At 34.0% G+C, this 13,532-nt stretch overlaps 1 protein-coding gene across 1 annotated transcript; it reads left to right on the top strand.

Annotated features, from left to right (window-relative positions):
* Positions 1-9,845: 9,845 nt before the first annotated feature.
* On the top strand, positions 9,846-11,781 carry LOC113498133 (gamma-glutamylcyclotransferase-like). The gene is made up of 3 exons (XM_026878073.1): positions 9,846-10,371; positions 10,735-10,868; positions 11,254-11,781. Exons 1-3 carry the CDS (start codon positions 10,186-10,188, stop codon positions 11,540-11,542), a joined length of 609 nt encoding a protein of 202 aa, XP_026733874.1. The 5' UTR covers positions 9,846-10,185; the 3' UTR covers positions 11,543-11,781.
* Positions 11,782-13,532: the final 1,751 nt, after the last annotated feature.

The raw sequence follows: 13,532 nt of genomic DNA, 5'->3' as shown, positions 1-13,532 counted from the left end.
TTGTTTACCAATTAGGGCGGGTATTCATCAATTACATAATTTAAAAACCTACCCTTTCTTCGGCAAACAAAAATCCAGACTATGTTTGCTTGTGGAGGTAAATGTACCAAAATTCTAACTATAGGTGATTGTAGGGGGTCATTCAAATTTAAATTTTCGCTCTGGTACAAATCCCTAGGGCGAGGGTGTCTACGGCGCAGCGTAGGGGACTGTGCTAATAAAGTAAATTAAAGATTAATAATACATTGTCTTAATACAGGTTTTAGGTATACATGTATGCAAATATTGTAATCCCTCTCGAAATCCGATACGTTTGGATTAGATTAAATAATAGATGGGTTAGCAATGAATGACGCGATGCAAAGTTGTAGGAATGAAATTTTAAAAACTATTTCTCAATTCATTAGTTGGTTTTTAAACTGCCTCGTAAAAGTTTAAATCTTTTAGTACCTACTTCGTATTTTTTTTTAGAACTTCATATATTGCCCAATATATGAAGTACTAAAGGATTTAAACTTAAACCTAAAGCATAATTTTAACTTAATTTTGTTGCGAAAATTTCGACGCTGCGCTAATCTCGCAATTTTCTGTGCTAAATAAAAAAAAACGTTATATCTGAGCCTATTTTTAGTAGAACAACACTCTTAAACTAAATTTAATGTTCGCCGTTCATGAAATAATAAACTGCGTGCAGTCCCCGAGGGAAATTAATGTTTTCATCAAACACCACCGAGTTTAAATATAAACCCTCTTTTTTAATTTTACTTAAAACGCACAAAATAATATATCCGCTCTCACAGGTAACAAGATTTTATCAACTTTTAATTACTGCACACGTCGGGCCTTTGATGAACGAAGAAAAAAAATAAAGTTCGCACGTTAAACACCTCGAAAGATAAGGGTCAAAGGAGTTCTAACCAACTAAAATGCTCCATCATTTTAATCCTTATTTTTTAGTGGTGACAAAATTATATACAAACGCAACAAATAATCGTGAACTTTAAATTGTGGAACATAAGGTTTGTTTCACCTTGTTTGCCTTTCGGAGGATGAATAAATATTGTTGTCGACCGCTAGGTTGACACGCCTGGCCACCAGCAGACATTGCACCTGTAGAATGTGCCTATCGCGGCGAAAGATTCAAAAGCCGCGTCGCCCGTCCAACACTTTTTGGGGAAACCGAAAAAAAATCCGACGTTATTTTAATTGACGGCGGGTCGTTTAAAAAAGAAACATTGAGTGAATTATTCGAAGGCTGCTACCGGAATGAGAAGTATTTGGACCGCGCCCTCTGTAATGGTATGCAAATAATTCAATGTGACAGTTTCGAGTTGAACCTATTGTGGTTTTTATTTTTTAATTTCATTGCCTCCGCTGGGACGTATATTACCACGTTTTATCTTCTGTTCTATTATTCACGCGTAATAGTTCTAGTCAACTGTTTGTTACGTTATGCACGACAAATAATAGCAAAAACACATAGTCACATCGTGTTGTTCCCCCTTTTCAGTTCCTTTTTAAAACAATAGTAGGTATATAGTTTTCATATTTTAAGTAAGTTATTATTACTCAAAAGGATTTCTTCAGTAACATTTAACGTGACTAATGATACAAAAAAAACATATTATACCGTTTTCAACTAAAAAGAATATGTCTTATCCAGTTTCACAGTAAACAGTTCAATCTGAATTAGCTAACATAGAACAAAATAACCATCTACATCTATCGATAAAATAACTTTTATTATTCTCGTATATTCCAAAGTATCTAATACAATTGTATTTTATTGAGCAGAATTAATAACCAGAAATATTACATATTAGTTTACTATTGCCGTAGAACTTAATGCAACAAATAAAAGGGAATTGTCGTTTTTATTATTATAAGGATATATTGTCGAGTATACCATACGGCCGAGTGGGTATAATCTCGTCCAAGTATTAAGAAAGTTATACGAATCTTAAGGGTAAGGGAAGCTAAGTTTTGTACTGATATTGCGTCCACAAAAACTTTCGGCTATGATAAGTTTCTGTTTAGATATTGGTGCTTTTTATATAATAACAATGTAATATACGGCCTAGGACGTTAACACTTGGCGTCTTATGAGGATGACACGGGAAACTTATGGTATTAAGTTGTTAAGGAAAATAAACCAACAAAATATTTTGTAGAAACTTTTCCATCTTAAATTTCTTACATTGTTAGGAGTGTAGTACTAAGGAAGTACTTTTCTTCGAGTAGCTTTCAGTTTAATACGGGAGGTTACAGTAAAGTGCATCTGAGGCTCTTCAGAAAAATCCAGAGAAGAAACACCGGGTATTAAGTTCAGCGTACAATAGTATAGTTAAACTTGCAACACCGTTCCACGCACTGCGCCCGTTTTGTCTGTCTCAAGCGAACCAGAAACTCCAACGGGAAACTTTTAATAGTTTTTCTTTATTCAATCAACATATTTTCGCTCTTGGACACTTCTCTCGTTTGCCAACAATTTGTTTCGGGGACTTTTTTCTTTCGCTAGACATTCACTAACTCACGGCGCTCTTGACAAATTTGATCTCGAGGGTGCTTTAAAAAGTTTTTGCCTTTGCCCTGATCTGGTCTAGACGGAATATTTTATTATTGATTATAAGATATCTCTGTTTTATTTTCATTCAATGGAGATTTTATATCTTTTACTTTGTGCTTCAATATGTAAGTTGAGGTTTTGAACTCGAATCCAATTTAGGTAAGTCGATTTTTCTAATACATTGATTCTTTAATACCCAAGTCACTACTACTACTCGTTCATATTAAATAAAGACTTATTCTGTTTTGAAACCTGAAACCATTACTTTCCCAAATCAAAAAGAAATATTTTACATTAGACTATTAATCGAAATTGTAAAAATGCAATACAAAAAATACTATGATTTCCATAATACCAATCACATCACTAAACTTGTCCATAAATCAAAGGAAGTGTGTCATATTTATAATAATAATTATAGCGAAGCTAACTAAATATTATAAGCGGAACCGTTACGGTAATTTTCAACACTAATTTAAAGTTCCGGTGGCTTTCGTCACATCGTTGTGGGATTTAATAATTGGTGTGTAGGTGTTAATACTGTTTGAGAAAACAATACAAAGAAAAGTTGTCGTCCGTAAATAGATATAGTAGAAAAGAAGTGGCTAAAAGATTATGTTCATTTGAGAACAGAATTGAATATGATAGTAAAACATGATATTCAAAACGCAGTTTCACACTACATTGGGTATGATTTCGACGCTAATATAAATTACACTGATCAGTAGCCACCCTATCTTCGTGTCGATTCAGCGAAATATGAAGACAAATTACCTGGTGAAATAGTGCAATTGGAATTGAAAGAAGTAAAAATCAGCGTCGGATCGGCACTGCGGCCCGTGACTGAAATACCAAATGAGTAATTTCGAGATTCCCCGAATGCCCGTACAGCAAGAGAGCAAATGTCAGCTCCTAATAGCATTTCGAACATGATACGAACGCCGAAGTGCAATCGTAGTTGTTAGTTTGTTGCAAAAAGTCCGGTAATGCTTGTTAGGATTTATTTTTCAATCTTGAACTTGATCAGGCAAGTTTACTGATGGCGAAGTACGGTTAAGGAGAATTTACACGAAGTTGAAGTTAGTCTCGAATCGTTTTTCTAGTTCTTGTTTGCAGTTCGCATATGAGCACTTAGAAAGAAAAATGTAATGTTGATTAACGGGTATATTTGTGGATTCGAAAAGTATAACCTGTATCCTTTCCAAAAATTCCAATTTCCATTTCGTTATTCGAATATGATTTTGCTGCTTGGGTAGTAATGAACTTTTTCACAACTGAGACGAAAATTAATGAGAACGAGATTCCAACGTAAGCTACTATTAGTTCGCTGTCAAACTAAGAAATCCGTTACACTCAAAATTAATAATTCAAAATATGATTGATGCACTCGAAACATCTGTTTAGCGACACTAAGCAAATAGCGGAACAGATTGTCACGAAATAACAAATTTCACCAAAAAAAGCTGGTTTGTAGGGAAAATGATTTATAATGTTATTTCGGATCCTTTGGAATGTTTGTTTAAAGTCTGGGCTGTCGCGGTGTCAGGTTTCACTACCGGTACTGTTTGATTTCTAAATACATTACCAATCGCCTTTCTGCATCACTTCTCTCACCTTTTTTGATTCATTCAATGGATTTTTACATGCTGTGACAATTTTCGAATAAAAATTTTACGCGCCTAAAAATAAAGCCATTAAATAGCGGGGTACAAAACCGAATAAAACCAACATTTTAGTGTTCAATATGTTATTGACATCAACGATCGCTGAATCGAAACGCGATAGGTTAACGGTACCATGTATCGCAAATTAAAAAACACCAATATACTAACTTTAACCTCTGACATCCCGATTTGTGTTGTTATGCTATGCGTGCTGAGTTATACCTTACCTAGCTGTTTTATGGAGTTGTTTTGTCCGTAAATTTGTGTGTATTTGTCATAAATGTTTGTTATTGTTATAGGCACTGTTCGCAGCTTGTGAAGAAACGAGTTCTCAATTTTTTTGACACCAAAACTCATAAATACCAAACATATTTGCTGTGCCCAGTGGCTTTACTCGCTTTACTCTTTATCAAAGCAAATAACTCGACTGCAAAATTAAATAACCTGTATCAAGAATTTGGGTACTTAGAGAAAAACTTTTCTCACCGTTCAAACAAAAATCTAGCTTTCGAATTTCAGGTTACATTTGATTCTATCGCTCACTATTAAAGACATTAAATTTATCTCCCCTATAAAGTCTACGTCTATAATAAGAATGTTGATGTATATCGTACAGTAGCTCAAACACGTGGCCGCGCCTGTCACACAAGCGTACGACACGTCGTCGGATTTGTTGAACAAGTATCAGATTACTCTCAGCCACTGTGTACTGTGTAGTGCATCAAGTCTGATTAAACTTGGTCGAATCCGAACCGTTTGCTGTTTAAAGAATATACTAATGGAATTTGACAGCTTATTTGGTTTTTTTAATTCGTATTTAGTAAATGTACGTAAGTTGGGAATATCAGTTCTTTGGGGGATAATATGAAAAAATGTAGGCAATATTTTTTGTATTAAATTTTGAGTCTAGGCCGAGAAGTCAACAAAACAGTTTTTTTGTTTGGCACCTTCATAAATATTTATTGTTTTCTCCTAAATAGGAGCTAGACATCACCAGGTAATAAAGTATATTTCTATCTTATTTATTTAAATTTAATATTTTTTGAATCTTGATTAGGAATGATCTATCGGACATGATAATAGCCCGTGACAATATTTGTATAATACAGTAGCTAAAGACATAAACGGCTAAACCAAGTATTTTTATTTGCCTACATTTTTCCGGTTTGCATCACATTTACATAGAAATTGCATTATTAAATATAATTTACCGAATAATATGGATTTTGAGTCATTGTTATTTTAGAGAATACTCTTTATGATAATGATGCCGTCTCTTAAACAATATTTATCGTATTTCACGGTTTATCATTTAGCTTCCGAACGTCTAGAATGGTAATTTGAGGTCTTTGTCATTTTTAATGTTGAGTTGGGCCAATCATTATTGTAGGCATAACTGTAGTGGTTTTGCTAGCTCGGATTTTAAATTGTTCGGATATGTATGAGAGGCCTACTATGCAAACTCAACCGGTTTTTTTTTATATTATATTCAAATTGAGGATGTGTTAGGCCGATGACATCGATTTCTTATCGCATTTATTGTATTTTTATTTTTTATAATGTATTACATTTTACAGTTATTTCAACTGTTGTTGCTTTAGATTAACCGATAGTTAGAGAGACCTTAATTTTTTTGATGTTGTTATTTTAAAATAATTTAATTTACACATGTAAACAGGGAAGTGAGAGTTAGTGAATCGATCGGATATGCAAAAAAATATTTCAAGTTAATTTTCGCAAAACGTTAAAATTTTCAATAATAAAATGACATTATAACCAACAGCAAAATTACTTAAACTGGGCCTGTGATTTCACAAAATATTAATTAAATTGTTATCACCAAACTTTCTAGACTAACATATTAACACTGGTTAAAATTAAAACTTAATTGTGCGAACTCCAGAATATTTGGAATTTAGTTTGAAACAACATAGTTCCGAAGTTTGGAAACTCCATGAATGTCGATGTTATAATTTCATCACAGCGCGGTTACCGACATAAGGCTTTGAAGGCTGTGCTCAAAATTCTGAATTTTAAAGGTAAAAATGAAAAGCCTCTCTATTTGGCCCAAATTGTGTACGGGACTAAGCTAACCGTAAACTTTTGGCGTTTTAACGAGTACCGTATGGTAGCTTGAATTGATATGAACCTACGTCATGGTTATTTTGTAGCTTTGGTTCTTAACGAATACGTTGTTGAGATGTGAATTGCTATGCTCGGTTTGTTCGTGTTTTGATGTTTTTCCTTCTGTATATCGTTAGTTAATTTTTAGGGTTTCGTCCATACTCAATGGGTAAAAATGGAAATCTATGGAATACTATGGTTCCACTGTCTGTCTGTTTGTCACGAGGCTATATCTCATCAACCGTGACATATATGGCTGTTGAAATTTTCATATAGTGTAAAAAAGCAACATTGAGGTCAATCAGTGATTGGTACGGTCGTAAAATTGATGTGTCAACAATTTTTGTTGCAATATTATTTTTTACTTAACACTCACTGTCGCGAACATGAATCCCAATAATTTAGAGAATTTAGACTATTGTTTAAAGCATGCTTCAAGCTTGTTTCTACCATTTTCTCCAATTGCTATTTCGTAATATAGTTGAACCTTATGAATATTTATAGCCTGCTCAATGCTCACTTTATTCATGCCTATGGGGCTATGAAAACAGAGATGAACTAGCTATTTCTCTGTACCGTAATGTCCGTCGTCAAAACAAATAACTATCAAGACATACTTGTTTACTCAACCGTTTATCGCTTCAAAGATACACCTAACCTAAATACTCTCAGTGCTTTCAGTATTTGCATAATCATTAAGTATCGAACGCATCGATCTGTGACTACACTCTTCTGATCTTAACATCCTTATGTCTTAGACAATAGAGTTAGCTTTTGTTAATCAATAGATTGCGGCAATATTTCGCATTAGTTCGAAAGCATGCAACCATTTCAGTAAATTGCCTCTCTATATGCAGAAAGCGGGTAAGCTGATTTTCATTTAGCGTTTAGAGTTAGTCAACTGACATAGACAACGGTCACACTGATATAGACACCAAGTGTTAAGTGACCGAAAAATATAGAAGACCTAATACTCAAACTGCATAACGTATAAAAGTTATTTAATACCTTTTAGTGTTTGCTATTGAAATATTCACAAATGACGATGTTTCTGACGAAGTCGCTTAAAGAAACAATAAGCGGTCAAGTGACGTTTTGTACCTTTATCAATTTGATGGCTAACCAATTATTGATTTGTTCTTGTCCAGCTTATTCGGACGGCTTTATTGTCGCAGTTCGAACTAGAACTTGATATGTTTGTGTGTGTGCTTGAAATGTTTCAAAAACATAACTTACATAGGCATGATAAAAAGTCTTCCTTAATTAAAACAAAAACGTTCGTCTAAAATGTCAAATCTAGTTTCACACTCAAACTATTACGGGTAAATTGAGTCAGTCACTTAAAACGGACAGCACCAAATCTCCGGACGCACTGTATAATTTTAGGTGTAATTAAGAAAACGCTTAGGTGGCCGGTCCCTACTTGACCTGCGATTAAACTGGTAAACTCCATTTAAACAAATTATCCATGCAAAACTCTCGTTAAGCGGAGTGTTGTGAAGTGTACGTTAACTGGCGTTTAACTGAGCAATTCCTAGACGTGTTGCATATTAATATCTCTTAAAATTGTCACAGCAGTTTGGATCATTGGTTTTATTTGTTCGTTGGATGTTTTGACAAGTATCTGTCTTTGTTGTCTGAGAATTAAAGTTGATTTTGTTGATACTGTTCTTATTGGTACATTTACTTTTCGTCTGTGACGTGCGGTTCATTGGATTTCAATATTTGCCTGGGCTTTATAGACTTATAGTGTTGAGATAGTCAACACTATAAGTCTATAAAGCCCAGCCCAGGATTGTTAAATAGTTGGGACTTATAGTATTTTTATTTTGTTACAGATGACAAAAAAAAATATATCAGCAGCTACAATAAAAAGGATCAACTGAAAACCCTAAGAAAAAGTAAGAGGCTGGGCTATCTTCAAGGAATAGAAGGAAGAACAGTTGTTTTAAAATATAGATAAAACAATAAACGAGTTAACTTAGCCCAAATAGCGTCATTCTGTCCCCAAAAAGATATTCGCACGATTTATGCGACATATTTTGAATCACAGCACTTTGCTAATAAGTGGAACTTTAGCCGCGCATTATACCAGCCCACATGTTAACTCATAGAATATTATATAACCCCATTGTCATTTCAACCCGTGCTGTTAGCTTTAAAAAATAACCCACTCGAAGGGTTCGGTAAACCCCATAAAATCATAACACGGACTGGTTTCATTACGTGCGCATGAATAACCATGGGCCGTTGTGCAACACCTTTCGATACTAATTTCACTGTTAACACAATACAGTTCCCTAAATCATGAATGAACATGAGTCCAGTATTAGGCGTATGGAAGGGTTGACAATGCTAACAAAAATTACCCTATATCGAGTGGGTACGAGGTACAAGTGAGATCAAATTTATTTTAATAGTCATATAATTATAGCGGCGCGTGCGATTCGGCAATGTATTAGCATTTCTCCGTTAAAATATACTCTATTGTTTGAAAAGTGAATTGAATTGTGATGCCTCAGATCAGGATGTTATAGGTAAAGAAAAATTCGTGTATTTCAAAAAATCTGTTGTTTTAGGATGTATAATTTTCTTGGCAAGTCAGATGATGCTAATACTTTCATTCATAAAAACTTCAAGGATTATTAAAAAAATACGATTTTTTTTCTATTTTACGATCTTCACGCCGCCGCTCAGCACATACAAAAAAGTTTTACCAACTTTCTTAAACTTATATTACATGCGCCATAACAAATCAAAACGGAGTGCGAACAAGCTTACCAAATTAAATCAAACTAACACTCCTAAAACTTTCCCACAAAAAGTTGAAGAAGAAATTTTGGCAGATGTCCTCAAACGCACTCGACCGTATGTCATGTGTGCATCGCAAAAACCATTAGGGTCTGAGAGACCACCGAGCTTGGCTAATCCAGTGCAATCCCCTAATAATCTCCGACACTGTATATTGTGATCGTTGGATTTGTAGGCCATATATCATTAATACCCAACATGTGGCGATGACGACGGATGTGTCACGAAGCATACGATTTGGTGCGTGTGCTTGGATTTTGGTATTAATCGTTTTGGTTGCTGCCTTGATTTCTTGTCTTGATTATCTTTGAACTATCTTGGTATGATATCTTGTGAATGAACATATCTATTATTGACTTATTTATGAGCTTAAAGATATTTTGTTTACATGCTTTAGTAATTTGCTGCAAGTTGCTTATAAGCTGGCCGATTATTAATATTTAAACTAACTTTCCTGGGCAATTGAATGACATGTTGTATTAAAATTCCGCGATTGCAGTTATAACATGTTAAACTAGTAGTAAAATGTGTTCGTAAATTTACAAAGAAAAATATGTTGTAAATTAAACCACTTTTCAAAATTAGCCTACCGCTAAATTAAAACTTGTCGTTCAAATGGTAACCGCTTTAGATTAAAACCTTCTTCCATTTGAACTTTATTATAATCTATGACAACATAATTGAGTTGCTTTGACTGTCACCTCACCAATGACGTTAGTCAAAATATTGCTCTGTGGATATATCATAAAAATTATAAATTTTCTGATTTGTTTTATGATGGTGCATTCTTCCAAAGGCTAATTTCCTTATTTGACTTCTAATCACCAGGATTAGTCTAACATACATTGGAAGCATGGACCACAAAAATGTTAGTGCGTGCACAATTCGACCATCTGTTCAATCTTATGCAACAAATTAAATATTATTTAAAAGATTTACATTAAAACCTACTTTCATCCAAACTTCTTTATAAACCATGGCTTCAAAAACGCGGTTGTATTCACTGTCACATTCAGATCAATGACTTTAATCACAATATTATATTGGGCCTATTATATTAAATTTCTAATTTTTCTACTTTGTTTTACAATGGTGCATTCTTCCAAAGACTATTTCCTTTATTTTGCCTATGGCAGTAATTTGTTGAAAAAGAGACTTCGTATAAATAATCCATCCGCGGAGTTCGTTGGCATCGGTGTTCTTGATGTAAGTTTTACAGCTCAAATTTTTATATAAGAGAAATTAGGTATTGCGAGTGGTTTCCAACATTGCTGCACCCTTTGATTCATTAAATAGCTCATTTTAATAACTAAATGAAAGATATATTATGAGCATTTATTCCAGCAGTGGGGCATACGACTTGCAATTAAAAATTGCTCAATAAGCATTGTAATTCATAGGATTTTGTTTTTTACATCAAACGTACTCCTATGAATTATGGTGTTCTCCTTCATGTTGACGAGCAAAAATCAAAAGTACTGAATTTACTAGTCAATTTCTAAACAGATATTAAGTATATTTTTACCTTCGATTCATGATGTAATACTTAAACCTCGATTTCCTTTACAGAACCATCAGTTGGACTTTGTAAAGTACTACGGGAACTGGGGTGGAGCAGTAGCGACGGCAGTTCCAAGGCCGAGCAAGTCTGTATGGGGTGCCATTTGGAAAATGCATCAAGATGATCTGGTTACCCTTGACACGTAAGACTGAAATTATTAAGATGTTAAAATGTTCTTGAAACATAAATCAACTCTAAGTGCCTTGAAAAATTTAAAATTGGTCCAAAATTTGTGAATTTTAATGGCTGAATGATCTAGTTTCTGGATGATTAAGTCCCAAAAGTTTCTAGACTAAACAAAAAGTTTGCCTCATTTTTTGGGCAAAATTTTGCATAGACACAAAGATATATTTTTAATGTGCCTGTTAATTGATCACTTTGAAATTTGGCACTCCTTTAAAAACTAGTTAGCACAAGAGAACAGTAAAAGAGATGACCTTGTGACCATCTTTTGATTTTTACACTCTCTCAGTTTATTTTCTGTTATTAGAACAACTTTTTTTAAACGATGTTTTATTTTGATTCAGACAAGAAGGAGTACTGAGCAAAGAATATTTCGCTAAAATGGTACATATCTGCTCACCTGACGGAATGACAAGTAGATGTAGGACATATCAGCACACATTTACTCCTCAAGTTTTATTGCCCAATGAAACACTTCCTTATGAGAGAAGACCATCAATAACATATAAAGAAGTTATTGTACAAGGTGCCATCGAATGTAATTTACCAGCAGAATATATTGAGATGTTAAAACAGCTACCACATAATGGACAAAATGCTTCAGATGATATCAGAAAGCGTTTGGATATGTAGTCTAAAATAATGATCATCATGGCTGCAAAATTTAAACGATCAGACAATTTTGTGATCCTGCAATTGGATCTATAGCGTTGTCTGCTTGAGAATGATCTGTAATGCACAGTTTATTTTACAGGATGAACAAATAAGTTTTGTTGGTCTCTTAAAAATCATTTTACTTATGTTAATTTATAGAATGTTTATATTATTTTGATACCTTTACACAATAAATGGCAAAATCCAAACAAAGGTGATTGTAGTATATTTTTTGTTTTGACATACGTGTAACTTCCGCAAATACTCGTAGTACGGTGACTTATAAACAGTGAACGGTAAAATATTAAAACAATAAACCAAAGACGTGTCTGACTTGAATGCCACGCTGCCTCTCATCGCGAACTAATAAAACAAACCGCCATGAAAATATTTTAATATTTCCTAAGAGCCGCTCTTACGATTTGTGAAGCCACACAATAAACTTATACAGGGAGAACAATATCAAAATGCGCACCCGCCGTTGCAGAAGGGCGAACAGAATCACAACACAAAAGAAAAAATACGGTTATTTTACACCAGTGCGGTAGATTATATCTTTTATGTTTAAAATCAACAGGAAGCTTTCAAATGGGGCATGTAACCTACACTTATTATAGATGCCGTTTCACGAGGGTGCATAAATTTCGAACCCAAAGGGTTTGTGCAAACAACTCTGTGAAAGTAATTTGGTACATTTTTTAGTAATTGCACACGATACTGCGATAGATGCAGTGGGGAATGTTCGGCCGTTTGCGGACTTCCGAAAAGTTTTTAATTCAATTTCGACGTGGTAACAAAGTAAACACTCTGTGGACCGTTCCAGGGTTTACACTGCGTCCTAAAGTAGATTAGTTATAGTAAATCTCTTGGAGAATTTGTCTTAACTAAATTAAGAAACCCTCGTTCGAAGTACTTTTGCGTTTATTTTGTAGTTTGATTATATTTTTTTGATGAATAACTTATATCATTGTATAGAAACGTTGATAGCTTAACTAGTGACTACTTTTACAAAAAACTTACTATCCAGTACGTTTTCTTGCTCATGCTTAAATAAGTTCGAGCAAGCAATAAAATAAGTTCTCATACCCAATATACGAGTATGTACAAAATAAAGCATACGAGAAAAACTCAGTTCTAACATAACAGAATACCTAGTCCAGTACTCAAAAACAAATCTAAAAAAGCGAATGCTAGTGGTATCCTCACCATGGAGCGAAGTACGTTGTGATTCGTATTTACATGTTTGTGTGTTTTCCAAGTTTTAATTAAAATGACTGTTTGCACGGCGAAAACTCGTAAAAACGATTAAACAGAAGAGTAAAGACTTTTTTTGCAATATTCGTCTTTTTAATTTTAGTTTTTAGGGCTGCGCTTTTCTCTGTCGCAAGTTTTGTTAGAAAACCAAAATTAGCCACAAGTAATTTTATTATAAAGTGCACAATTCAAAGTAAGTAAGTTCTTACTCGATAGGACGCATAACTCCGATACTCGATGATAAGCTCGAGAATTTTAGTTTCTAAACACATATTTATATATGTATCTTTAAGGGTTGTCATGGGAATAGTCACAACCTACAATCGTCGCCTTTGGGAGACTTGTCTTAAAGACAATTTTAAACCTAACTACCCAATAATACAGTTACTTAAAAATGCATTACAAGTGCTATTACTGAGCATTCACTTAATATGTGCACTACTGCACGTTATCCTATTATTACGTGTGAAACACTCGCGCAGAATTACCGGCGTCCTTAAAACCGCTCGCGAAATGCTTGGTATATCGACACAATGCTCCTGTCATGATGTTATGGAGACGGAATTTGTGTTATTTAGTAATTTTGTAGAAATATTAAATTTTTCTGTTGTGGAAATGTGGCCCAAAAGCATATAACTACATTTTTCCATAGTAACTTTCGTGTAACATTCATACCCAAGTTTTTTTTTAATTTTGATCAGCCTGCTTCTCATTG

This window comes from Trichoplusia ni, chromosome 10 (genome assembly GCF_003590095.1).
Source record: "Trichoplusia ni isolate ovarian cell line Hi5 chromosome 10, tn1, whole genome shotgun sequence".
Taxonomy (NCBI): domain Eukaryota; kingdom Metazoa; phylum Arthropoda; class Insecta; order Lepidoptera; family Noctuidae; genus Trichoplusia; species Trichoplusia ni.
Note: the sequence above shows the minus strand (reverse complement) of the source record. Positions and strands in the feature narration are given on the sequence as shown.